General features: G+C 39.2%; 1 protein-coding gene across 4 annotated transcripts in view; it reads right to left on the minus strand.

The window, feature by feature from the left end:
- PLXNB2 (plexin B2) overlaps nucleotides 1-27,863 on the minus strand; it is a 522,361-nt gene that overhangs the window by 25,987 nt on the left and 468,511 nt on the right. For all 4 annotated transcript variants that reach the window (XM_070755420.1, XM_070755418.1, XM_070755419.1 and 1 more), the window contains 7 exons: nucleotides 18,186-18,415; nucleotides 16,085-16,266; nucleotides 14,065-14,131; nucleotides 12,447-12,593; nucleotides 7,760-7,916; nucleotides 1,863-1,963; nucleotides 1,081-1,165 (listed from right to left, as the gene is read on the minus strand). In XM_070755420.1, the coding sequence (XP_070611521.1) occupies nucleotides 1,081-1,165; nucleotides 1,863-1,963; nucleotides 7,760-7,916; nucleotides 12,447-12,593; nucleotides 14,065-14,131; nucleotides 16,085-16,266; nucleotides 18,186-18,415 (969 nt within the window). The remainder of the gene's footprint in view (nucleotides 1-1,080; nucleotides 1,166-1,862; nucleotides 1,964-7,759; nucleotides 7,917-12,446; nucleotides 12,594-14,064; nucleotides 14,132-16,084; nucleotides 16,267-18,185; nucleotides 18,416-27,863) is intronic.

The following is a 27,863-nucleotide window of genomic DNA, read 5'->3' on the forward strand; positions in this document are numbered from 1 at the left end:
GCCCACGTTAGTAGTGAGGTTAGATTGTGTGCTATATTTGATGCTGGAATGTATAGGAGAAGCCATATTATAGAAATAACAAGACTGTACATTGGAAAGTGCCTGATATAAATTCAGTTAAATTGGCATATAAATCCAATTAATAAATAATAAATAAATACATATCTTATCTCATTTACAAATCTATCAAATTAACATTGCACGTTGTCATTATAACTGAGATGCCTTACAGAGATAACCAAACCTCCTGGGATAAAATGGAAGAAGTTGAGTTAAAATAAAATATTTGTTATTATTAGAACAAAGAAAAACTATAATGATTTTCTATAAATGCAACATTTGTGAGAAACTAGCAAAAAAAATCAAATACTTAACAAGGATACAAAAAAAAAGGAATTGCCAAACCAATTTTCCTACTGTCAAAATCCCACTCAAACGAATGCACTGGCCCATTTGTGCAACTGCAGTAATTTAATTTAAAAATGTGAAATGTTATTGCATTTATCCCCTAGGTTCTGTAATTAACTACTGCATTTACCTCTGTTAAAACATCACTTCTAAACAATTTACAAAAATACTTTCCAGTGAGCTGTAATCCTATTTGATCTATTATTTACTAAAAACCAACTTTAGTTTTATCCAAATTGATTTTTAAAAGGAGAATCAAAGCCCAAGGAGTCAACCCACTGGTTGGGTTTTTTTTGTAAAATGGGCAACAGTACTTCAGTTAATCTCTTTTTCAATGGAAAACACTGTATCTCATTAGCCAACAAAGAACACCTCAAATCTTTGTCAGTGTAAATTGCAGATTTGCCCAATTCTCCAATATTTATAGCTTTTCTAATAAACTGACTTAGCTACATATTAAATACTAGCTTTACAGAATGTATCTGTGTTGCATTTCCTATGTGGTTTAAAAGCTGTAGAAGGCTCTATATCTTTATCACTAGTAAGATTGTTTAGCAGCATATACCTATATCCCAAGCTAGGTGCTATGATCATATATGTAAACTCACAGTATTCAATTTGTTTTCTCTCACAAAACAGAACCTGGCTTAAAGACTATCATGCTATACTTACGTTCCTCTGCCATGTCTTGTTGGTGATCTTCTGGTTGCTGAGAAATCCCCATTTTTGATAAGATGAGGGTAGCACCATCTCTTACCTTCAAGAACAGACATGCAACAAATTGGTGAGAACAGGAAAAATAACTCCTATACCCATGCAGTTTCTACTTCCGATGTGAGCATTGTTATGTGGTCATTGTTCTTTTGATGTACTGTATGTATGACATTGAAAGAGACCAAAAATAAATCACCTAGTCTTTCATTTTAGAGGCCTCTTCACCTAAATATTCATTGGTGAATAAAATTAGGCTGACTTTGAAATAATTTGGGAAGGAAATATCATGGATAATTCTTCCCAGAGTTCTTGCCCATTACTGAAAGGTACTTTTTATCAGTCAATCTCAGATTCAGGTTCTCAAATTCTTTCGAGATTAGAAAAATGACATTCACGGAGATTAGAGAAGATATGCTGCATTCCTTAAGTTTAAGCATTACTGGAAGGACTTAACTGATAACAATTTCTGTGCTGGCTTTAAATAAAGATAACCTTTTTTAATCCCTAATAAAACACAGAATTTGCCAGTTTCCAAAGAGCTGCATTCAATAATTGCCCACTTGTGGCATAGCAATATAATTTCACATTCTGAAGCTGGGCTTTGTTCAAAGAAAACAGATATTGGATACGATAGGAAGGAAAAGGAACATATTTTTTTTTGAGACAGGTCACTATTAATGAAAAGCTGTGTGTTACTAAAAAGTAGCAAGAGGTGTAACGTTTTCAAAATGCTTCCTTACATTATAGTGCATTAGGGTATTGATGCGCTTCCACCTCCCTTCCCTTTGTGATGTTAAATCCAAGTCTGAGAGTATCTGGGCAGTAGATCCTGGACGCCATTCTGAGGAGAAATTACAAGAAAAAATACATTGTACGGGTATCCACCTCAAAACAACCTGCATATAAATAAAGGAAGCTTCCATCTAGCCAATTAATGAACTTTTGCAGAATTCTCTTAACCCACAAAAGCAATCTTGTTTTTAAAAATGATGAATTAGATTTAATAGAAAAGTTATTTTCCTGTAGTAGAGAGAAGGCATTGTGCAAAATGCAGCTGCGTGCAAAATGCAGCTGCGAGAGCAGTCATGGGCCTACCTAGATATGCCCATGTTTCACCATCACTCCGCAGTCTGCATTGGCTGCCGATCAATTTCCGGTCACAATTCAAAGTGTTGGTTATGACCTTTAAAGCCCTTCATGGCATCGGACCAGAATATCTCCGAGACCGCCTCCTGCCGCACGAATCCCAGCGACCGATTAGGTCCCACAGAGTGGGCCTTCTCCGGGTTCCGTCAACTAAACAATGTCGGTTGGCGGGCCCCAGGGGAAGAGCCTTCTCTGTGGCGGCACCGGCCCTCTGGAACCAACTCCCCCCGGAGATTAGGACTGCCCCTGCTCTTCCTGCCTTCCGTAAACTCCTTAAAACCCACCTTTGCCGTCAGGCATGGGGGAACTGAAACATCTCCCCCTGGGCACGTTTAATTTATGCATGGTATGTCTGTGTGTGTGTCTGTTAGCATATGGGGTTTTTAATATTTAAACATTTTAAACTTGTCTGATTACCCATGATTTGTTTCTACATGTTGTGAGCCGCCCCGAGTCTTCGGAGAGGGGCGGCATACAAATCTAAGTAATAAAATAAATAAAATAATAAATAAATTGTACAGTGGGATGGCTCCTTTGCTTCCATCTACCCAGGAAGTCAGCTTAGGAGATTCTGTGCTGTTACCGCTGGGCCGGTCACTCTTTCTCTACACAACCCACCTCACAGGGATAACGTCAACCTTGGGGAAAAGGAATCCTCAATCTGAGTATTGTATTGGCAGTTCTGTGTTAGCAAATACTTCAGAAGAAAAGGATTTAGGGGTAGTGATTTCTGACAGTCTCAAAATGGGTGAACAGTGCAGTCAGGCGGTAGGGAAAGCAAGTAGGATGCTTGGCTGCATAGCTAGAGGTATAACAAGCAGGAAGAGGGAGATTGTGATCCCGCTGTATAGAGCGCTGGTGAGACCCCATTTGGAATACTGTGTTCAGTTCTGGAGACCTCACCTACAAAAAGATATTGACAAAATTGAACGGGTCCAAAGACGGGCTACAAGAATGGTGGAAGGTCTTAAGCATAAAATGTATCAAGAAAGACTTAATGAACTCAATCTGTATAGTCTGGAGGACAGAAGGAAAAGGGGGGACATGATCGAAACATTTAAATATATTAAAGGGTTAAATAAGGTCCAGGAGGGAAGTGTTTTTAATAGGAAAGTGAACACAAGAACAAGGGGACACAATCTGAAGTTAGTTGGGGGAAAGATCAAAAGCAACATGAGAAAATATTATTTTACTGAAAGAGTAGTAGATCCTTGGAACAAACGTCCAGCAGACATGGTAGATAAATCCACAGTAACTGAATTTAAACATGCCTGGGATAAACATATATCCATCCTAAGATAAAATACAGAAAATAGTATAAGGGCAGACTAGATGGACCATGAGGTCTTTTTCTGCCGTCAGACTTCTATGTTTCTATGTTTCTATGAAGCAGACCTGACCGAAGCCATTTTGAAGCTTTAATGTTGCCACACTGGAGCTGAGAGATAGGGAGGGGGGAATAGAAGCCAAAACAAAATACTTTCTCCTGGGAACCAAGGACATTCTCAGAGAGAGGAGGAGAGACATTTCCAGGCAATAGGACAGCCGCCTGATTGGACCATGGGACTGACTGTTTGGGGAAGGGGATTTCTTTTTGCTTTTAATTAGATGAAAACCGCAGGAACCTCCAGAGTTAGTTTTCACCAGGACTGTGCCAATATGATATATGCAATAAAACTATTCTTTGAGGACTATACTTGTCTTGGAGTTTTGCTTGCTATGGTGTCATTAGTTGGAACCCTGACAGATAGTGTTGTGGGGAAAATAAGAACAAGGAGTATTAAGTATATTTGCCAGCTTGAAGTATTTATAAAAATAGTAAAGGTGGAATAAAAATAAATACTAATATAAATACGATGGTTAGTCTTAAAAGGAGATCATATAGAAGAATAACTTGATTTGATAATAGCTAACAGGGACTTGCTGCTCCCTGAAGCTAGAATAAAGGAGGGTCTAAATTTGTCAGTTAATGTGTGTCGTAAACCTTTATTGGGATGAGTTGCATATCTAGTTAAGATTCAATTTATTTTAAGATTATAGACATACAGTTGTTGCCTATAAGTAGCAATTTCCCAGAGGTTTCATTTTTGTAAAAAATGTCAAAACCATCATTAGAGGAGAAAACTCCATTTAAGGGTTGAGATGTTTAGAAGCATAAAATATCCCCCCAAATTTAATTCCATTAAATTATTTTGTTTGTGTTAGTATGTTGTATTCAACTCTTTTTCTTGGAGATTATCTTAGCCTGCATAGTATAAGCATGGTCTTATTGTGCTTCTGGGATACTGGCCAAAATTGTAGCTCAGGCAAGACTATTAAAATAGTTTGTAGCTTTTCTGCATTACTGAGAAACGTGTAAAAGCTTCAATTGTCCAAAGTCATAAAGGTTAAACACTACCTCCATATTAGATAATGTTCATGGCATATAGAACATTAGAAATTGGGAGTGTTAAAGGAAATAAATGTAAACAACAGGAATTAACAAATGAAATGAAGGAAAGATAGATTGTATGTCTATGAAAATAAATAGGAAATGATCTCACATATTTCCAAGTAGTTAATTCTATTGGCTGGAGTGGATTAATATATGCAGGGAAATTATCTGGTTTTATTTTTTTTTAATCTTACTGCTTTTAAATGGTTTTAAAAAAAGAATACGGTAATTGTAATTATTAATCTTAATAGGTATTTTTTTCTACCTATAGTTCAGCTGAGTTATACATTAGTACTGTATATTGCTGGACACCTTATGAATAGATTCTACATCAAATTTATTTATTTATTTATTTATTTATTTATTTATTTATTATTTGGACTTGTATGCCGCCCCTCTCCGAAGACTCGGGGCGGCTCACAACAAGTGAAAAACAATCCAATACATAATCCAATTAATTAAAATATTTATAAATTTAAGAAAACCCCCTATACTAACATACACACACACAAGCATACCATGTATAAATTCAACGTGCCCAGGGGGAGATGTTTAGTTTCCCCATGCCTGACGGCAAAGGTGGGTTTTGATGAGTTTACGGAAGGCAGGAAGAGTAGGGGCAGTTCTGATCTCCGGGGGGAGTTGGTTCCAGAGAGTCGGTGCCGCCACAGAGAAGGCTCTCCCCCTGGGGCCCGCCAACTGACATTGTTTAGTTGACGGGACCCTGAGGAGGCCCACTCTGTGGGACCTAATCGGTCGCTGGGATTCGTGCGGCAGAAGGTGGTCTTGGAGATATTCTGGTCCAGTGCCATGAAGGGCTTTAAAGGTCATAACCAACACTTTGAAATGTGACCGGAAACTGATCGGCAGCCAATGCAGACTGCGGAGTGATGGTGAAACATGGGCATACCTGGGTAGCTTTTCTATATGGAAAACAGATTAGTAAATTGTTATAACTAACATAAGGAAATTTTAGTGTCATAAAACCTACAAGCCATACTAATCATAACACATAGAGAGGTAAAGTGGGGAAAACAAAGTTACTGCCTTTTCTTCTCTCTAAATTTTATCTCTTCAGATAGGAAATTACAAGGGGAGCCATACTTTATCTTCTTTATCAGAATGAGTGTGTACTATTGAATGTATGGAAATTGGAGGAAAAAATTGTGGTAGTTTAGTGAGCAAGTACGGTACTTTTTAAAAAACTTTAAAATCATTCCATGGAGTCGGATGGAATTACTAAGGCAATCTTTTTGCTTTTTGAAAACATTTGCATTTTGACAGCAATGTGTTCTTTAAAATGCATATATAAAAAAAACAAGTCTAAAAACTAGAGAAAGGCTTAAAGATGAAGGCATAATAATAGACTGGCTACCATATTACCAAATTCAAAGTACAGTGATCCCTCGAGTTTCGCGATCTCGATCTTTGCGAAACGCTATATCGCGATTTTTCCACCCGATGACGTCACTCTCTTCCTTCCTTTCTCATCTTTCTTTCTCTCTCTCTTTCTCTATCTTGCTTCTTCCTCTCTCACCCTCTCTTCCTCCCTCTCTCATCTCTTTCTTTCCTTCTCTCTCTTTCTCTATCTCTCCCCCTCTTGCTGGCGGGCGGCGGGTGGCGGGCGGGCGAGCGGGGGCATCAGCGAGGAGCCGGGGTTTCCCCTTTGCGTGGGCGGCCGGGAAGACCCAGGGAAGGTTCCTTCAGCCGCCCAGCAGCTGATCTGCTCGGTAGCGCAGCAGCAGCGAGGAGCCGAATCGGGATTTCCCCTTTGCGTGCGGGGAAATCCCGATTCGGCTCCTCGCTGCTGCTGCGCTACCGAGCAGATCAGCTGCTGGGCGGCCGAAGGAACCTTCCCTGGGTCTTCCCGGCCGCCCACGCAAAGGGGAAACCCCGGCTCCTCGCTGATGCCCGCCGCTCGCCCGCCCGCCAGCAAGAGGGGGAAGACCCAGGGAAGGTTCCTTCGGCCGCCCAGCAGCTGATCTGCTCGGTAGCGCAGCAGCAGCGAGGAGCCGAATCGGGTTTCCCCTTTGCGTGGGCGGCGGGGAACGCAAACTCCACCATCTACGCATGCACGGCCATAGAAAAAAGGGCGCGCATGCGCAGATGGTGTTTTTACTTCCGCAACCCTACATCCCGAAAAATCGATTATCGCGAGGGGTCTTGGAACGGAACTCTTGCGATAATAGAGGGATCACTGTAGATATAAAAAGGACCTGGTGAAATTTGGAATATGTAAAAAACAAAATGAAATAGACAAAATATTAACAGGTTCTCACAAAAAATTCATAACAAAAATGAATAACTATCTACTAAACTACGAAAATATCAAAGAAATAGTTAAACCAAATATGATAGCTTGGATGACCAACTTTGGCTATGCGATCCTACTGGAAGACTGGGAAAAACTATGGTCAGTAAACTACAAGATGACACTATCAACACCTTACAAAGAAAATCTCTATAAAATGTTTTTCCGATGGCACTATGCGCCAGCGCGCTTTGCCAAACTAAATGTGAATGTAAGCAACAAATGTTGGAAGTGCAAAAAAGAGGTAGGAACATACTACCACATTTGGTGGCGACGTAAGGAAGCAAAAAAAATTTGGACCCAAATTCAGACATGGATGGAAGAAATATTGGATTATAAACTTGAAATAAAACCAGAAATGTACTTATTAGGAATAATTAGAGGCAAACATAGTAAAGAAAATTATTACTTAATAAATCATATACTTACAGCTGCAAGATTAGCATTTGCACAAGTATGGAAGCAAGAAAAGACCCCAAACGAAGAAATGGTGATTAAAAAAATATTAGATTGCGCCAAATTTAGTAAGCTAATATACGAGATACAAAACCAACAAAATAAGGACTATTACAGAGTGTGGGAGAAATTATACAACTGGGTGGAAATTAAGAAAAATGTACAGTAAATAGAATTGTAAAAGATAAATTTTGTATACATATAAATTGTAAATGTTTAATGTTGTTTGTATGATGTTTAAATGTTTGTATGTTAAATAAAATCGTTATAAAAAAAACTCAGATACATACCAAGGACAACACTGTCAGGCTTTGGCCATTGTGAGTAAGGCAGATTTCGATATACTTGCTCTATGATCTTTTCTTTCACTTGAGAAATGGTATCACAGTTGAGCACTTTTACAGGTATGGGTTCTGTGCCTTCATCTTGAACAATCACATTTACAGTCTGGAAGGTTAGAAATTTCAGGGTTATTAAAATCACACAAGAAAAGCCAACGCCGGTATAAACCTGTCTATTTATAGACATTTAGACAGGTGGTACAGTTCATATCATTTCATACCCGTTCCTTTAGTGGGGGTTTTTTGGATGGAAATGGGGTCATACTGAGATTTCTTTGAGAATTAATAAACTGAAAATACAGAAAGCTTTCAATATATTGTATTATTGTACCATCACAATTGGATTTTGAAGGCTTTAAAAAAAATTAAACTGAGACACATCATCAAACTAGTGCACTAACTACTGGCTGTAGATGCTTAGATTAGTCCATTAACGTTACAGGAAGACATTCAGTATACAGTGTTCCCTCGATTTTCGCAGGTTCGAACTTTGCGAATAGCCTATGCCACGGTTTTAAAAAAAAAATTAATTAAAAAATACTTCGCGGGTTTTTTCTATACCACGGTTTTTCCCGCCCGATGATGTCATATGTCACCGCCAAACTAATAATTTTTGCAAATAAATAACAAAAAAATAATTATTGTTAATAAATAATTATGTTTATAAATATCAGGATCACTAAGTGTCTTATTCAATGGTGAGTACCAGTAATAATGGTGAGTAAATGGTTGTTAAGGGAATGGGAAATGGTAATTTAGGGGTTTAAAGTCTTAAGGGAAGGCTTGTGATACTGTCCATAGCCAAAAATGGTGTATTTACTTCCGCATCTCTACTTTGCGGAAATTCAACTTTTGCGGGTGGTCTTGGAACGCATCCCCCGCAAAAATCGAGGGAACACTGTATTAGAAACTCCCCTTGTCAACACAGCAAAGAAAGCAATTTCCAGATAGGTAAAGTTTCACGGACATTTAATTCCTACTGTAATCCCCAAATAACAGTTTTGATTGAAATAGACTCAAGCTCTTAAATTAGAAGTACATTTCAGTAAAATAGCATGCAATACACACATGACATTCAAGAGATATTTTGGTGAACATTTTTGTTTACTTACATATATACACTTAAACATTGCTTTCACAAAAGGATTGAGTAAAGGGTAGTTATCCATTAAGTCAAAAATTGAGCCATTTGCAGCAAATTATATTGTTTGCATATGCAAATTGCCGCACATTATGTAAATTTAATGTTTAGTTAACCTCAATTTAATTGCCTCATTCAGAACACTTGTCCAGCTCTCCTTTTATTACCAAGATATTCAGGCTGTCTGATTTACCAATCTGTAAATGCGTTTCAGCCAGTTCACCAAATGAGGTTGACTGTAAAATTATTCTATATGGTTTATTACAGATTGCTTCCACAGTTTTGATTTGGCAATTAAAAATGATACATATTTAAAGTTGACTAGAAGGTTCTTGTCTAGGGAGAGATCCCAAATAATGAGGCTACACTACAATGCACTGTTTATCATGCTGGCAGGTAAAGCAGCATTTACAGATGCTTGATTTTACTGAGTATAGTGGATTAATGTTAGTAATTAACTTTGTCAGTAATTACTTTCCTGCAATTAGATTTACACTTTAAAAATGGGCTGAAAAATATATAATTCTAATAATTACTATCTTACAATCAAATCATTCATTGATGTTGTTTGCTTCAATTTATTTGCAGATATTAAATTAAGAAGAAATTAAATAGTAATTGAGAACTTGGGATAAAATGAATTGTTTAAGAAGGCCAAAAGATTTTTTTTTTATATCTACTTCCATACATATACATTGTCCCCTCATATAAGCCTTACATGCATCCCAAAAAATTGATTGTTGAATATCGCCTACATCATTAATTCTAAAATATTGACATAACTCTGTCTGCAGTTTATTAGTTTATTAGTTTACAAGTTTATTAGTTTATTAGTTTACAAGTTTATCTTGTTCATTAGAAGTTACGACTGCATTATATCTCCAAATTCTTTGATTACATTCCTGACCTATTTCCAATTTTGCCAATAGTGGGGCATGATCTGACAACCAAATACCTTTTATATCTACTTTTTAAACTTGTATATTGCCCACCCTATTCATTATACAACTAAATGTATGATATCTTGCTACCTCTATTTGGTATATCTGCATGGAGATCAACCATATTAAGTCTATTTAAATGTAGCATCCTGCTATTTCTGATCCCATTTTATTAATTGCATATTAAAATCTCCTGCCAAAAATGTTGTGCCCTCCATAAAGTTATCCAACTTCCTCTTTCTGTTTATTATAAATTGTTTTGTTTTCGCATTTCGCATAAATTGCCGCCAATGTCAATTTCTTTTGATTTATTTTCCCTTTAATAAACAACCACCTCCCTTCTCTATCGTTCCGAACTCCAACCTCTTTAAGAATTGCAGTACCTCTACTATTTTGCGTTCCTCGAGATTCATATACCCATTTCCAATTTCTATCCTTAACCAATTCATCCCTTCCTCCCTGTCTTTTATGCGCTTCTGTCAAAATCATAATATCCACCTTAGTTTGCTTAGCCATCCTCAATATCCTGTAATGTTTCAGATTCGATCCCAAACCATTCACATTTAAAACCATTATAATACACTCACTCATAATATACAAAAATAATCCTTTCCCCCTCTTGTTTTGCTCTTGATTTACTGATTTTCCCAGTCCTAACCCCAATCACCCCGCCCAAAGTGCCTCCTCCCGTGCTCCCCCTGCCAAAGAGTGGAAGGACAAGAAATACCCTTGTCCAATCATGAGGCACCTCTGCTGATTACGTTCCTAAGTTGCTGAGCTCCACTTGCAACTACTTTTTAATATATTTTGAAAAAAAAAAACCTCCCACTCTATTTAACCATTGAATAATACCCTCTTTTACTTTTTTCCCATCTCCTCCCCCAAAGAGAATAAAAATTAAAGATAATTTCTGGAAACATCTCCAAAAGGAGGCAACAGAGTCAGTTTCAACTCTTCACTTCTTCGCTTTCCTCTCGCACTAGACTCTTGGTTTTCTCTTCTGTTCCTTTCTAATAGCCTCCACCTGCCCCAGCAACTCCTTCAACTGCTTCTCCCTTTGCCTTTCCTCCTCATCTGTGGTACCACGACCGCTGGAATAATCTTCTCCTCCTTTTGCTCCTTGTGGCTCTCCATCTGCCCCACTTTCTCCGAACTCAATACCCAGTTGGTTCAATAGTACCTTCCCCTCCTCCAATGATCATGCTTTGAACATCTTATTTTCCTGGAACATCAAAATAGCATCAGGGAAAGTCCAGGTAAACTTTACTCTACTTTGAAATAAACAGCTTGAGATTGGGCGTAAAGCAGCTGTCTCTTTCAAAGTTTTCCAGGAGAGATCTCTGAGGACTCTTGATTCCATCTTGATTAAGGCCAGCACAACTTTTCAAATACTTGTAAATCATTTCAGCTTTCTTCTCACTGGCCAAGGCCATAACAATGTCTGTTTGCCTCTCCGGGTTTCTACATGGAACGTCCCAATTAACACATTCTATGTCATCAAAAACAATTTGAAAGCCGTTCATTTTCATCCAATCAAAAAGTGCTTCCGCTAATTTCACGCCTGGAGCAAAATCTGGTCTAAAACCACGCAAACGTAAATTTCTTCTCCTTTGACGATCCCCCAGATTAGTAAGCCTATAATTGTATTGCTTAAAATCCTCGGCTTGGCTTTTAACTTGTTGCTCTAATTTCCGAGTTTTTCCAGCCGACTCATCTGCCCCTTTTTTAACTATTTTAATATCTTGGGAGAGGTTTTCAAGCACCCTCTCCACTCATTGAAATTTTTGTTCAAAGCATTCAACAATCTGAAGTAATTTATCTAATTTCGATTTAATTTTTCCGAGGCTAGGATCTCCTCCTTCCGCCATTTTTTTTCATTGTTAAGATTTATTGTACTCACAGTGTGATAGCGAAAGAAAGTCTGTCTTCCCTTAGAGCTGCAAATCTTAGATTCTCTTTGAACTTCTGTAATTGCTATACAACTCTGCTTATCTTCAAGAGAGATTTATGATGTTTTGGGGGATTTTTTCCACTTTTTTCAATTTCTCATATCGGAGTCTCATAGGGGTGTCTACAGCTGTCTGTGACACATGCGTAATGAACTCCAAGAATTCTTGAGCCAATCATGTTAGCTCAGGAAGTCCACACGTTATAGAAGAGCCAACTTTGCCTACCCCTGACTTAGTCAATTAAAGTACCAAATGTCATAACAAATCATTACATTAGTTTTAAAGCTTTATCTCATTCAGGTGTGGGGAAAAACTGATTTTAGTCTTTCCTTACATGTGGAAGCTGGATGGATCAATCAATCTTTCTTTTCAATAAACCAGGAAGTTGAGTAAGTTATTTCTAGCAACCCACACAGAACCAGAATTTTGATTATGACATTCATTCATCTTTCCATGAAATTGGTTTGACTGACAGTAATAATACTTTTCTATCATTCATGTTTTACAAAATACATACTGTAAGTGGTGAGAAAATAGTAAGTCATATTTCAGCAGCATTTCATTTTTTGAATATTCTAAAACAAATATAAATGAAAGCTACATACCAATTGTGAATATTCTACATCATCTCCCAACAATCCAGTGTCATTCAGTGTGTATTTGGCTTTCATTTGTACAGCATCCACTGGTCCTTTCTCTACTTGATGTTTGATAGCTTTGAACAATTTATAAAGAGGCTCTCCAGCATTTTCCTGATAAAGATATGATAGAAGGAAAAAATTGTGAGTCCAGTTTGTGATGGAGAATTACCATCCCATCACATTGTTAAATATTAAAAAAAACTTCTTAAGATAATTATTTCTGCAGAATACATTTTCCCGTTGAAGTTAAACTACCATTTTCAGATCAAGACTACTGTGGCGTGTTTGGTTATTCTTATTGGTGTATACTCAATTGGTTGGCCTTCTCCAGGTACTGTCAACTAGACAATGTTGATTGGCAGGGCCTACGGGAAGAGCCTTTTCTGTGGGGTCCTGGCTGTCTGGAATCAGCTCCCCCCAGAGATTCGCACTGCCCCCACCCTCCTTAAGAATCTTAAGACTAATTTATGCCGCCAGGCTTGGGGCAATTAGATTATTATTATTTATTATTATTTATTAGATTTGTATGCCGCCCCTCTCTGCAGACTCGGGGCGGCTCACAACAGTGATAAAAACAGTATACAATGACAAATCTAATATTAAAAGTCTATAATAATAAATCTAACATTAAAAGTCTAAAAAACCCCATTGTTTAAAAAATCATACATACAACATACCATACATAAAACTGCATAGGCAAGGGGAGATATCTCAGTTCCCCCATGCCTGACGACAGAGGTGGGTTTTAAGGAGTTTATGAAAGGCAAGGAGGGTGGGGGCAATCCTAATCTCTGGGGGGAGCTGGTTCCAGAGGGTTGGGGCCGCCACAGAGAAGGCTCTTCCCCTGGGTCCCGCCAGCCGACATTGTTTAGTCGACGGGACCCGGAGAAGGCCAACTCTGTGGGACCTAACTGGCCGCTGGGATTTGTGCGGCAGAAGGCGGTCTCTCAGCCCCCTGGCCCAATGAATGGTTGTATGGCTGTTGTCTGAATGGGTATGACTGATTTTTAACATAACTGGGGATTTTAGATTGTTTGCTTAGTTTTAACTAATTGGATTCAGCTATTGCATTCCGTTGTTTTCTTTTTATATGTTGCAAGCTGCCCCGAGTCCTTGGAGAGGGACAGCATATAAATGAATAAATACTCGGAAGAAGGCACAATGAACTAAAGCTTAATGTCAGTCTACAATTTGATATGATATTCAAAATAAAAGTACAGTGGTACCTCTACCTAAGAACGCCTCTACTTACGAACTTTTCTAGATAAGAACTGGGTGTTCAATATTTTTTTGCCTCTTCTCAAGAACCATTTTCCACTTACAAACCCGAGGTTCCGAAACTGTAACTGGAAAAGGTGGGGAGAAACCTCCATGGACCCTCTCTAGGAATCTCCTGAGAGGAAACAGGGCCTCCACCCTCCCTGTGATTTCCCCAATTGCACACATTATTTGCTTTTACATTGATTCCTATGGCAAAAAATGCTTCTTCTTACAAACTTTTCTACTTAAGAACCTGGTCATGGAACGAATTAAGTCCGTAAGTAGAGGTACCACTGTATAGTGAATGCATTTTAGACCTTACCTTGAGGTACTGATACAGACAAATGGACATCCAATTAGAAAGCATTCTTTCTACAACAGTTTCAGATCTAAAATTAAAAAACAACACCTTGTGTTAAAGAACATGGCAAAGAATTGTCCATGAGTATGTCAAAAACTTAACGCATTATATATTTCCCCCATTTCTCCATATCCAATGTATGCAAACTAATGTCTTTGAAAAATATGAGGGCTATGCAAATCTTTCAAAAGGGGATTTGACTTTGAAAGCTGATCCTATTTTGCTGATGAAGCAACTGTGGATGATCTAGATAGTTTTTGAAGCAGTTGTCAATTTCTCTAGTAAAACTCGATCGAGGAAATCAGCTCTACAACAAGACTAAAACTATTTCTATTGAGATTGAGTACTGTAACACAAACATGTCAATCTGATTGTGCTGTACCTCCTCCTCTTCCTTATTAGTTCAGTGAATTATGGAGATCAGTATTAGTCACTTCCAAATATTATCTGGCTGTTCTGGTCTTTAAAAATGCTTCTTCACATTTTTTGCCCAGACAATAACTCCTTAATACATCCATCAAAATTCTATTTTTTACTCTTTAAAGAAGTTGTGTAAATTTGGAAAAAAGACCCGGCTGCTTAGGAAATAGATGCTTTATATGTGCTCTTGCATTCTTCAAAATCCCTTTTTGAAAATATTTCTATAGCTCTCAAAAACAAGTCATTGCTTTGTGTTGCTAGTTGCAGTGAAACAGAGTTAGTGTATGCCCAGAATTAGAAAGATTAGGCTGAAATTCTCACTTCTTCCTTGGTGACTTTAGACCAGTCACCCTCTCTTGTTTAACCTTTCTCTCAAGGTCACTGTGAGGAGAACCATATATGTGTGAGCTTCTCCTGAGGCAGTACAGGGCAAAAATCAATAATAGTAATACTGTAAATACAACCTTATATCGGTGAAGAATGTGCTGCCTTTCCTGTTGTCCTACAGTATAGGAACTACCTATATTGTGAGCTGTGGGAAATGCTAAAACTGTCAGTAAGATAAATATGCTATCATGAGTCTTCCTCCCAAATAATTATATCAGAAAACAGACTTCTTTTCCTTGGGTACAGCAGTGGATTAAGTGCAGACTAAGATGGTTGCTTCTCATTATTGGCATGAACAAATATTCTAATTTTAAAATTAAGTAAAATTACATCCTATACTATGGAGACCAAAAGCACAACAAGTGACAAAACATGAGAGAGAGAAAGAGAGGGAGGGAGAGGGAGGGAGCGAAAGGGAGGGACAGAGAGAAAGAGATAGGGGGGGGGAGAGATGAAGTGGGAGGGAGAGAGAGGAAGGGGAAGAGGAAGGTAGGAAGAGGGAGAGAGAGAGAGAGAACATCATACTCTGGAACAGTGAATTCACAAGAAACTAGAAAGAAAAATGCTGAACTTAGTAAGAAATTGAACACTACTCCTTAACCAAACATGTGAGAAACATGGTAGACTTCACATTATAAGTAATCAATATAAAAGTATATAAACTATGTATCTCTGTTAATATGTCATACATTTTAAAAAGACAAGATTCCATAATGTGGCCCAATCATAGCTAAATATTGCTATTCTTTAAATTCTAATCAATGACGAAGGGTCAGATTTTTGCAGTTATCTCAAGCTGACAACCTGGCTGCTTATTTGGAAAGTCAGGAATCTGTTTTAACAGTGCCTGACTGTGGCTCCCAAGGTAGCTAGCTGCACTCAGATGAAATGGTGGCTGCACCTCATTATCACCACAGGAGCAAGACAACTAGTTATTTGGCTTCTCCACGAGAAGTGGATGGGAAAGCAGGCTATCAATCTTATCTCGGACAACAATAACATATTGGACTTGCCTAGTTGTAATATATTAAAGCCAGCCCTTGCATTTCTTAAATTGTACGGTGTACTTACTGAGGTATGTAAAAATAAAATAAAATTTAAAACCCCCCAAAGAAATGAGAATTTTAATGGGGCAACTTCCATTGTACTAGATTACTGAAGAAACCTTCCCTACCTTCGGAGCATCAGTTTAGGATTTTTGGCCACAACATACTGCTCCATAAGTTCCAAAAATAATGTCCTCATGATGTCAGTATAGTATTCTAGCTTCCCATGCAAAGCCACGGTCAAAAGAGATGCAAAATATACTTTTGCACGGGCAGAAAATTCCTTTTGCTTTTCCAACGTGTGAATGAACTAAACAGAAACAACAACAACAAAAACAGATATATGAATGAAACAATTGAGGCGTTATTTGTTTTATCACTCATTCTGGAAACATAGTACAGTGGTACCTCATCTTACGAACACCTCTTCTAACGAACTGTTCAAGATACGAACCCGGTGTTTAAGATTTTTTTGCCTCTTCTTCCGAACTATTTTCACCTTACGAACCCAAGCCGCTGCTGCTGGGATGAAAGGGTTTCTTCCCCCCCCTTTTTTTGAAGAAAGAAAAGGGAGGGGCGGCTTGGAGGAGGAAAGACTTTGCAGAGAACAGCAAAGGGTGTCTTTTGAAGAAAGAAAAGGGAGGGGCGGCTTGGAGGAGGAAAGACTTTGCAGAGAACAGCAAAGGGTGTCTTTTGAAGAAAGAAAAGGGAGGGGCGGCTTGGAGGAGGAAAGACTTTGCAGAGAACAGCAAAGGGTGTCTTTTGAAGAAAGAAAAGGGAGGGGCGGCTTGGAGGAGGAAAGACTTTGCAGAGAACAGCAAAGGGTGTCTTTTGAAGAAAGAAAAGGGAGGGGCGGCTTGGAGGAGGAAAGACTTTGCAGAGAACAGCAAAGGGTGTCTTTTGAAGAAAGAAAAGGGAGGGGCGGCTTGGAGGAGGAAAGACTTTGCAGAGAACAGCAAAGGGTGTCTTTTGAAGAAAGAAAAGGGAGGGGCGGCTTGGAGGAGGAAAGACTTTGCAGAGAACAGCAAAGGGTGTCTTTTGAAGAAAGAAAAGGGAGGGGCGGCTTGGAGGAGGAAAGACTTTGCAGAGAACAGCAAAGGGTGTCTTTTGAAGAAAGAAAAGGGAGGGGCGGCTTGGAGGAGGAAAGACTTTGCAGAGAACAGCAAAGGGTGTCTTTTGAAGAAAGAAAAGGGAGGGGCGGCTTGGAGGAGGAAAGACTTTGCAGAGAACAGCAAAGGGTGTCTTTTGAAGAAAGAAAAGGGAGGGGCGGCTTGGAGGAGGAAAGACTTTGCAGAGAACAGCCACAGGCACTGAAAGAGTGTCTTTTGAAGAAAGAAAAGGGAGGGGCGCCCCCTTGCCTTTCTTCCTTCCCACTCACCCTTTAGCCTAGCCTTGCTTCTTCCACCCGCCCCCTTTAGCTGCTCCTCCCTGCCCTCTGTTCGCCTCCCTTCTAAAGTTTGGGATATTCCTGAAGGATTTGCACTCATTATTTGCTTTTACATTGATTCCTATGGGAAACATTGTTTTGTCTTACGAACTTTTCACCTTACGAACCTCCTCCTGGAACCAATTATGTTCGTATCATGAGGTACCACTGTATAAGGAGGGAAAAATTGGGATACAATACATTCCAGAAGAATTGAATATATAGTTTTTTGTGGTTCTAGCCAGATAAACTGCAGACTTTGTTTTAATACATCTCTTTTGCATTCAGTTTATCACTGCAACAATTTCATGTCCAGGACTCTGTTTTATGCTTTAATTTTGGTTAATTTGATCCCTGGCATATATCAAACAGGGTGCTAACAAGGCAAGTCAGCAACATCAAAATAATAGGGACAACTGAAATCTTGCCTGATACTTTTTTTAAAAAAAGGATGGTGAGGTTTGATTTGACAGTTGCTTCTACCAGGTTGCTGCTGTTGACCTTTCATAGATACCCCTGAATATGCACGAAAGGGGTGGGATATAATTGCATTTCACGGTTGGTATAACTATATAATGAATGTAATGGGTACTGGCTCATAGTATTTCTAGTGAATACCATTCTTCCACAGATGACAGGTACAGGAACAAAATTATGTAAGATGCTATTATACATCACACACACAGCTTTACAAGATGTTCAGGACACAAAATATGCAGATTAATTTATTATTCTAATAAACAGATGTATCAAATGAAAAAGCTTTTTGGCAACATAAAAGTTGACCTTTATTTTCTACTCACGTTAATAAGGAATGATTTACTGTTGAGCAGATTGGAGAACTGATTCAGTGCCTGTTCTACGGTTGGCCGTCTGGCTTCGGGAATGTTCAATCTCCCAGTGATCATTACATCTTTTTCTCCGTCTTTAGAGGGCAGAAAGAAGACTCTGTCTGTATAGGTTTTGTAGTCGAGCACGGGAATTCTGGCTTCATTGATGTCGTTTGTGTGATCCTCCATTTCTATCATTAAATCTATGCAACGGGAAACAATTTTAAAGCTTTAGCAGGAAATAATACTATTGGTCCAATTATTGTTACCCTGAGCAAAATATTAAAATGCTTTAATTGAAAATTATCTTAACTTACAGTATTAAAATAACACTTACACCCAACCAGTAAATAGGAGTTTTGGTTTTAAACACATTTGCGGGTGTCTGATTTAGATTGCAATTACTTTTGAATAAACATCGTCATCATTCTAATCTTAGAATGAAATCGTTGGAAGAGAAAACTCTCTTTCTTTAGTAGCTCTAGTTGTTTTTCTTGGCAAGGGCTTTGGAGGGCTATCCTGGGGGCTACATTACAAAAATAATGTCTAGGGCAAGGACAAAAATTGATTTCATTACACCGATATGTAAATTTAATTGAAATTAAACGTGGCTAATTTGATTAATCTCTAGTTCATGTATTTAATAATTTTCACCATCTGTCACATGAAAATTATAATTTGGTGTGGAGCTTTAATGGCATCTGAAGGCTGTAAACAAGATTTTTCTGCAGGGGAGAGAGGACAAAGAGATTGAGGTTGCACTACTCTGCATTCACACACACACATAGCCCACTGAGATTAGGATATTTTTGTGTTAATTAGATCAGAATGAATCCAAATCTCCCAGGTCATATTCTCTATCCACAAAGTGGAACTGGTTCTTAATTACAATCTACCAACAAAAGGTCCTTGAACTTTTATTTGTCTATAGGAAGGAACGGTCTCATCCTGTTCTTGCAGTCCATCTTTGCTCTATTATGATACCAAAGAGAAAGGCAGTGAGTATTGCCCACAAGATCATATGCTGCAACGTCCTACCGGTCAATGACTACTTCAGCTTCAACCGCAACAACACAAGAGCACGCAACAGATTCAAACTTAATACGAACCGCTCCAAACTTGACTGTAAAAAATATGATTTCAACAATCGAGTTATCGAAGCGTGGAACTCATTACCGGACTCAACTGTGTCAACCCCTAACCCCCAACATTTCTCCCTTAGACTCTCCACGATTGACCTCTCCAGGTTCCTAAGAGGCCAGTAAGGGGCGTACATAAGTGCACTGGTGTGCCTTTCGTCCCCTTTCCAATTGTCTTTCCTTTCTCTCACTTATCATATATATTCTCTTTCTTTCATATATCCTCTCCTCTAAGTTCGCTTTTAACCTTATATATATTACTACATGTCTATTTTTCTTCCTATGTATTTGTGTATTGGACAAATGAATAAATAAATAAAAATAAACTCTTGCTCTTTCTGACTTTCTCTTTCTATGGCTTTGGAGATGGGATTGGAAGAGGAATTCAACCTACTAGCACTGTCCTTTTTCAGTATAATCTTCAATTAATTTCAAAACATTGCTCAGAGTGCCCAAATGGTGAAAAGTGATAGCATCCATCATCAGGGACATTGAGTACATCCCGCTTCCACATAACAGCGTGGCAATAAAACAAAAGCATGCTTTTTCCTCATTCTTGCTTTGGGACAGGGACAAACTACTCAATATGTTAGATGCGTAGCTATTTTTCATTAAAAGGCAAAGCAATATAATAAGTTGCATGAATGTGCACAAATGCCAATCTGAAATTGAAATTACCATAGCAGTATGGGAATTTACTCTTTCCCCCGCTTTTGTTTGGCAAATATATAAACCTTCTTTTGTGTGTATTGTTGTTGTTTCTTCACTTTGAAAAAAAAACCTTAATTGGCACCAATAAAATGTTAAAGGAGTATATATTCAATAAATGAATTTTCTAAAACAGTCCTTGAGGGAGAAGGATTAAATTTCCTTTAAATGCATTGTATTTAATGCAGAATGGCTCTACCATTAAATGAATTAACAAAAAAGAAAATAAAAAGTAGTTTCTACATTATACTGTAAACATATTGAACTATTTTTTTAAAAAAATAAATGGATAACGTCTTTCAACTTTTGTTACACTGTAATAGAATGTGAGAAATAGGCGCTGGGGAAAATAATAATATTGTTTTAAAACAATTATTTATTATTTATTTGATTTTTATCCTGCCTTTAGTACTTTAGAACTGCAGAAAAAACAATTACTGCCAACCTGCCTTCCATTGAGGACCTGTATACTGCAGGAGTCAAAAAGAGGGCGGGGAAAATATTTACTGACCCCTCACATCCTGGACACAAATTGTTTCAACTCCTACCCTCAAAACGTCGCTACAGAGCACTGCACACCAAGACAACTAGAAACAAGAACATTTTTTTTTCCGAACGCCATCACTCTACTAAACAAATAATTCCCTCAACACTGTCAGACTTTCTACTAAATCTGCACTTCTATTCTACTAGTTTTTTTCATCATTCCTTTCACTCATTTCCTCCCATGTTGACTGTATGATTGTAACTTGTTGCTTATATCCTAAGATTTTTATTAATATTGCTTCTTCATTGCTTATTTGACCCTTATGACAATCATTAAGTGTTGTACCACATGATTCTTGACAAATGTATATTTTATTTTATGTACGCTGAGAGCATATGCACCAAGACAAATCCCTTGTGTGTCCAATCACACTTGGCCAATAAAAATTCTATTCTATTCTATTCTATTAATAACTCAAGGCAATAAACATACCTAATACCCTGTGAGGAGAGTTGATTTGAGTGTGTGGCTGCTCAATGTCACCCAGTTGGCTTTTATGCATAAGGCGGGATTAGAACTCACAATCTCCTGGGCCAGACCCTTAACTACTACATCATTAAAAAAAAAAACCCAACCCCAAAATACTGGGTTTGAGGGATTCAAACTTCCGTAAGTCAAACTTCCGTAAGTCACACTTCCGTAAGTCAAACTTCCGTAGACTTACACTGAGATCTTTTCCATGTTCTTTAGAATGGGGTCCCCAACCCTTGTGGCATGCAAGAAGGTAATGCAAACAAGTGAAACCCCATTTGTGGAATGAAGGCAGCACATGAAACCATGGCCCTTCTGATCCAGGGGTAAAATTCAGCAGGTTCTGACAGCGGAAATTTTGAGTTGTTCAGAAAACCGGCAAATACCACCTCCGATTGCCCCCAGAGTGGGGTGGGAATGGAGTATCCTTCTCCTGGAGTGGGGAAGAAATTGGGATTTTCCAGTATCCTTCCCCCCAGGAGTGGGGAGAGAATGGGGAATTTTCAGTAGCCTTCTCCTGGAGTGGGGTGGGAATAGAGATTTTGCAGTATCCTCTCTCTGCCACACCCACAGAATCATAGAAACATAGAAACATAGAAGTCTGACGGCAGAAAAAGACCTCATGGTCCATCTAGTCTGCCCTTATACTATTTCCTGTATTTTATCTTAGGATGGATATGTGTTTATCCCAGGCATGTTTAAATTCAGTTACTGTGGATTTATCTACCACGTCTGCTGGAAGTTTGTTCCAAGGATCTACTACTCTTTCAGTAAAATAATATTTTCTCATGTTGCTCTTGATCTTTCCCCCAACTAACTTCAGATTGTGTCCCCTTGTTCTTGTGTTCACTTTCCTATTAAAAACATTTCCCTCCTGGACCTTATTTAACCCTTTAATATATTTAAATGTTTCGATCATGTCTCCCCTTTTCCTTCTGTCCTCCAGACTATACAGATTGAGTTCATTAAGTCTTTCCTGATACGTTTTATGCTTAAGACCTTCCACCATTCTTGTAGCCCGTCTTTGGACCCGTTCATTTTTGTCAATATCTTTTTGTAGGTGAGGTCTCCAGAACTGAACACAGTACTCCAAATGTGGTCTCACCAGCATTCTATATAGCGGGATCATAATCTCCCTCTTCCTGCTTGTTATACCTCTAGCTATGCAGCCAAGCATCCTCGGTAGGGGAAAATTTGAATTTCACCCCTTCTCTGGTCTGTGGAAAAATTTTTCTCCACGAAACCCGTCCCTGGTGCCCAAAAGGTTGAGGGCCACTGATTTAGATAACTACCGAATCTATGACTTAGCTCACTTTAAGTAATGAGTGATTGAGATTGATTTTTTTAAAGACAAAAATGATTTAGGTCTCTTAAGGATCATCCTTTGATGCTTTGCTACATATCATTTCCAGCAAAGATCTGCTGTGTGCTGCCCTATGGCTGTACAAATGTGAAATGAACATAATGAAAAAGGATGTGGAACTGCTTGGAACAGAATGAAAAAAAATAGTTATCTTATAAAGCTATATTAGTTATAGTTATAAGTTATATATAATACAATAAGTTATATTATAAAGTATGAATAAGGGTGCTGGGTGGAATAGTAAAATGAAAGATTAATAGATGAGGAAAATGCATAATTAAAAAGTCTGATGCAAATAACAATAAGAGAAAAACTAGAATTATTGAGTACTATATCCAAGTATGGACTGAAATATTGTTTGCTGAGAGATACTCTGTCACAGGTGTCAAACCTGTGGCATCATGTTGTCGCCTCATGGCACATCATAACTCCTCCCCTTTGCTCAACGGCAGGTGGGTGTGGCCAGCACATGTCACATCCATCCCACAGGCCACAAGTTTGACATCCCTGCTCTATGTTATAGAAGTAAAGCATGGATGAGAATAATTAGAACATTTAAGGTAATGGTTCAGCATTGAGTTGGAAGTAAGGAAAGGGTCTGTGATTTCTTTATTGTTCAATGTTTTGCTATATAAACATAGAAGAAACCATGTGGTGACAATAGAGAGATATTTGTTGGTGAGTTTCAGATTCTTGATGGAACATTTGTGTGTGTGTGTGTGTATGTGTGTATACATATATCTGTATATATGTATGTGTGTGTATACAGTACTAAGATTACAGAAAAGCTTCATATGTCGGTGTTACAAATAGTCCTTATCTTATAACAATAATTGGGACCAGAACCTCTGTTGCTAATCAAGGTGGTTAAGTTTTCTTTAATGGTCTTTTGGGGGGGGGGGTGTTAGATTTTTAATTAGTTCATTGGATTAAGATATTGTGTACTATATATTTTATATGATGTGACCCACCCCGAGCCCTCGGAGAGGGGTGGCATAGAAATCCAATAAATGAATAATAATAAATAAATAAGTGAATTGCACTTGATTTTAAAATGATTTTTGCCAGAGTTATTAAATAAATCATTGCAATTGTTAAGTATATCATGCAGTCATTAAGTGAGTATGGCTTCCATCACTGACTTTGAGAATTCTGACTGGGAAAGTTGCTAATAGCAATTACATGAAAAAACAATTGCTGCCAACCTGCCTTCCATTGAGGACCTGTATGCTGCACGAGTCAAAAAGAGGGCGGGGAAAATATTTACTGACCCCTCACATCCTGGACACAAATTGTTTCAACTCCTACCCTCAAAACGTCGCTACAGAGCACTGCACACCAAGACAACTAGACACAAGAACAGTTTTTTTCCAAACGCCATCACTCTACTAAACAAATAATTCCCTCAACACTGTCAGACTTTCTACTAAATCTGCACGGACCTGTATACTGCACTTCTATTCTACTAGTTTTTCTCATCATTCCTTTCACCCATTTCCTCCCATGTTGACTGTATGACTGTAACTTGTTGCTTATATCCTAAGATTTTTATTAATATTGCTTCTTCATTGTTTATTTGACCCCTATGACAATCATTAAATGTTGTACCACATGATTCTTGACAAATGTATATTTTATTTTATGTACGCTGAGAGCATATGCACCAAGACAAATTCCTTGTGTGTCCAATCACACTTGGCCAATAAAAATTATATTCTTCTATTCTATGATTCAAGTCTTTCAACTACTATAAATTCCAATGCCAGTTGTCATATGCCCAAATTTTGATCATGTCATCTTAGGGATGATGAGTGCAAGGACTGCTTGTAAGTCACATTTTTTTCAGTGCCATTGTAATCTCAAGTAGTCACCAAGTGAACAGTTGTAAGTTGAGAACTGTGTGTGTGAATATTTCCATACACAGAGGGAGGGGGAAAAATAGATAGATAAGATATAGATATATAGATGGAAATAGAACAGAAAAATCTGATGTTATGAGAAACCAAGGAAAACGTCTTAGCTTTTCAATAACAAACACACACAGGGGGTAATACAATATAGTGATTATAAAGAAAAATAATACCCTTTCATAACTGTGATGTGTGACTCAAATTCTATTTATCGTAAATATTAGTTTGGAGCTTTTATAAAAAAGTAGCAATTAGAATCCAAGAGTGAATTCTCTTTCCTTCTCGCTTTCCACAAGTAAACTTCTTCCCTGCAGAAAACTAAAATCATGTAAGGCAAGAAAAGTCTAGCAGCATTGGTGCTGTTTCCATAATTCTGTAGTATTAATAAATATGTTAATTTTAGCATGAATTATATGTCTATTAGTGGTCAGCAGAGCCAAGACGGATATCTGTGATTTAACAAAGATCAGAGAAAACACATTAGGTCAATCCAATTTCTTTTAAATTTGACACAAGGGACAATTACTTTGCCCGCTTATACTAGAAGATGTCTGCATTCCTGACAAAATCTTCAAGTTAATTAATCTAATAGCCTGGCACCTCTGAAATTTCTGTTGACTATAGCAATAAAAAAATTAAGAAATTGACTGTTCAGTGAACAATTTAGGTTCTACAAGAGATTCTAAGATTCCTGGCTGCTGGTGGCCCAAACATAGTTATCGGTTGAAAAAGAACTAGATAGTAGAACTGAATAATCAGTGGGATGAAAAAAAGATCATAGAAGAAAAGTAATTTCAAATTTCAAGGCAAGAAAGAGCAGGAGCTAGACAGAATTAGTAAGGATTAAAGGCAATACAGTGGTACCTCTCATAGTTCCCTCTAAGCTGAGCAGTGAGCAATCGCTCACTTAAAAATCATCATCAACTCAGAGTTTTCCAAACCTGCCCAGAAGCCGAGAGGGAAATTTTATTATTATTTCTGTGTCGCCCAGTCCCGAAGGGACTGCCGCTCAGACACTATACTTTTCCGCCCACCCCAAAAAAAATTTAGAGAGAACACTAGTACCTCTACTTAAGAACGCCGCTACTTAAGAACTTTTCTAGATAAGAACCGGGTGTTCAAGATTTTTTTGCCTCTTCTTAAGAACCATTTTCTACCTAAGAACCTGAGCCCAGAAAAAATTCCCAGGAAATTTGAGAGCAGCATGAAGGCCCGGCCAGTTTCCTACCATTCCCCCTGGGTTTCTCTCTCTGGTGCAGTGTATGGGAGACAGCCTCGCGCTGGGTGTATGGGAGGTGTGTGCTCCTCCTCGCCGTCTCAGAGTCCCTGAGTTTTGTGTTTTGGAGTTTTGGATTTTTCTGATTCCCCTCACCTCACCTACTTCCTTTGGCAGCGACTGTCCTTCTCTTCTTCCTTCTCCTCCTCCCACCCAAATTCCGAGCTTTTATTTCTTTCCTAATGGGTTTGCACGCATTATTTGCTTTTACATTGATTCCTATGGGGAAAATTGCTTCTACTTAAGAATGTTCTACTTAAGAACCTGGTCACAGAATAAATTAAGTTCTTAAGTAGAAGTACCACTGTATATTGACATTTTTTCTATGTTACAGGATATCTTTGTACCTTATGCCGAAGAAAAAACTGACTTCAGTATAATACACACAACATGAATTTGGGTTCTACGTGTGTAATAAATCAAACTGGGGTTTGGTAGCTACACACAGCTCCTATCTAGACCAGCCTCCAAATGATTCAGAGCTATTCGTGGAAGTCCAAAATGATCTTATAAGAACATAAGAACACTAGAAGAGCCATGATGAATCGGGCCAAAGCCCATCAAGTCCAGCATTCTGTGTCACACAGTGGCCCACCAATTGTACATGGGGATCCTGAACAGAAAGAAAAGTCAACCCTTTCCCTTGACCTCCAACAAATGGTACCCAAGGGAATCCTGCCTGCCTCAACCAACTTAGAGATCTTATGAGGCCTATGACAATTTTATGGCTTTAGGTAGGCTGAAGTCATTGCTAAGGATGCAGAATAGCACCAATTTAAATAAACAAGATTATTTCCCCAAACTTACAAACATAAGTTTGAACTGCTATTAGCAAAGAACCATGAATATCATACATAGATGGTATTCATGAGTCAAAAAGGTGACAATTTCTTGCCTGCTTCAAAATATGCCGGCTTGAATGTATAATGAGCGTAATAGATTCAAGACAGATGTGTGCATTTTGAAATTCCAGAACTGTGAAATCATTATGTCTAAAATTCTTACAATTTGAAATTTTCAGATAAGTCACTTCCAGATTGTGAAGTGTTAAATTGACACAAACACCATATGCCTAAATGTGAATTAGGCTGCATTACTTAAATCTTGTTAAAAACAGGATTGATAGCATATTTCTACTTTGACTGCTATCTTAGATATATAAATACAATTTTTATTCTTTATTAACATAAGATATAGTATACAGTGATACCGTGTTTCCCCAATAGTAAGGCAGTGTCTTACTTTCTTTTTACCCCCAAAAGCCCCCCTATGTCTTACTTTCGGGGTATGTCTTATATTGGAAAAAATAAGACACACCCGGCCAACCGAACCCACAACACCCATGTCCCGTAAAAAGTAGTAGCACCCTCCCCCCCACACACGGACACACATCCGCATCCCCGCCTGCCCACCCCATCCGGAGCTGCCGGAAAGGAGGCGGGCGAAGGAGGGCGCAGCTCCGGCCGCTCGCCTCGCTCGCCCACCCGGCGTCTCCAAAGCGCCCTTCGCCTTGAGCTCCCTCCGGAGCCTGCCGCCGCCGCCGCGCTTCCTCCGCCGGCCGAGGAGTCCTCCTTATCCGCGCCGGGTTTGGAGTAAGGCTTGAAGCTGGACTTGTCCTCGGCGGGCGAGGCGGCGGCCCTGGCCGAAACGGCGCGGCTCTGCCTGCGGCATGAGCGGGAGCTCCGACTGCGCTTCCTGCGCAAGCCCAACGCCGACAGAGACGTCCAAAGGCGGACGCTTGCAGCTCAGCGACATCGGCGCCGAGGACAAGTCCAGCTTCAAGCCTCCTCGGCCGGCGGAGGAAGCGTGGCGGTGGCGGCAGGCTCCGGAGGGAGCTCGGGCGGTGGCCGCTCCGCCGCTTCGGCCAGGACCGCCGCCTTGCCCACCGGGTGGCCCAAGCTGGCGCGAGCTTGGGCCACCCGGTGGGCGAGGCGGCGGCCCTGGCCGAAGCGGCAGAGCGGCCACCGCCCGAGCTCCCTCTGGAGCCTGCCGCCGCCGCCACCGCGCTTCCTCCGCCAGCCGAGGAGGCTTGAAGCTGGACTTGTCCTCGGCGCCGATGTCGCTGAGCTTCAAGCGTCCGCCTTTGGACGTCTCTTTGTCGGCGTTGGGCTTACACAGGAAGCGCAGTCGGAGCTCCCGCTCGTGCCGCAGCCAGAGCCGCGCCGCTTCAGCCAGGGCCGCCGCCTCGCCCGCCGGGTGGCCCAAGCTCTGGGCGCAGCGCACCACCGCGCACAGCT

This window comes from Erythrolamprus reginae, chromosome 6 (assembly GCF_031021105.1).
Source record: "Erythrolamprus reginae isolate rEryReg1 chromosome 6, rEryReg1.hap1, whole genome shotgun sequence".
NCBI lineage: Eukaryota > Metazoa > Chordata > Lepidosauria > Squamata > Dipsadidae > Erythrolamprus > Erythrolamprus reginae.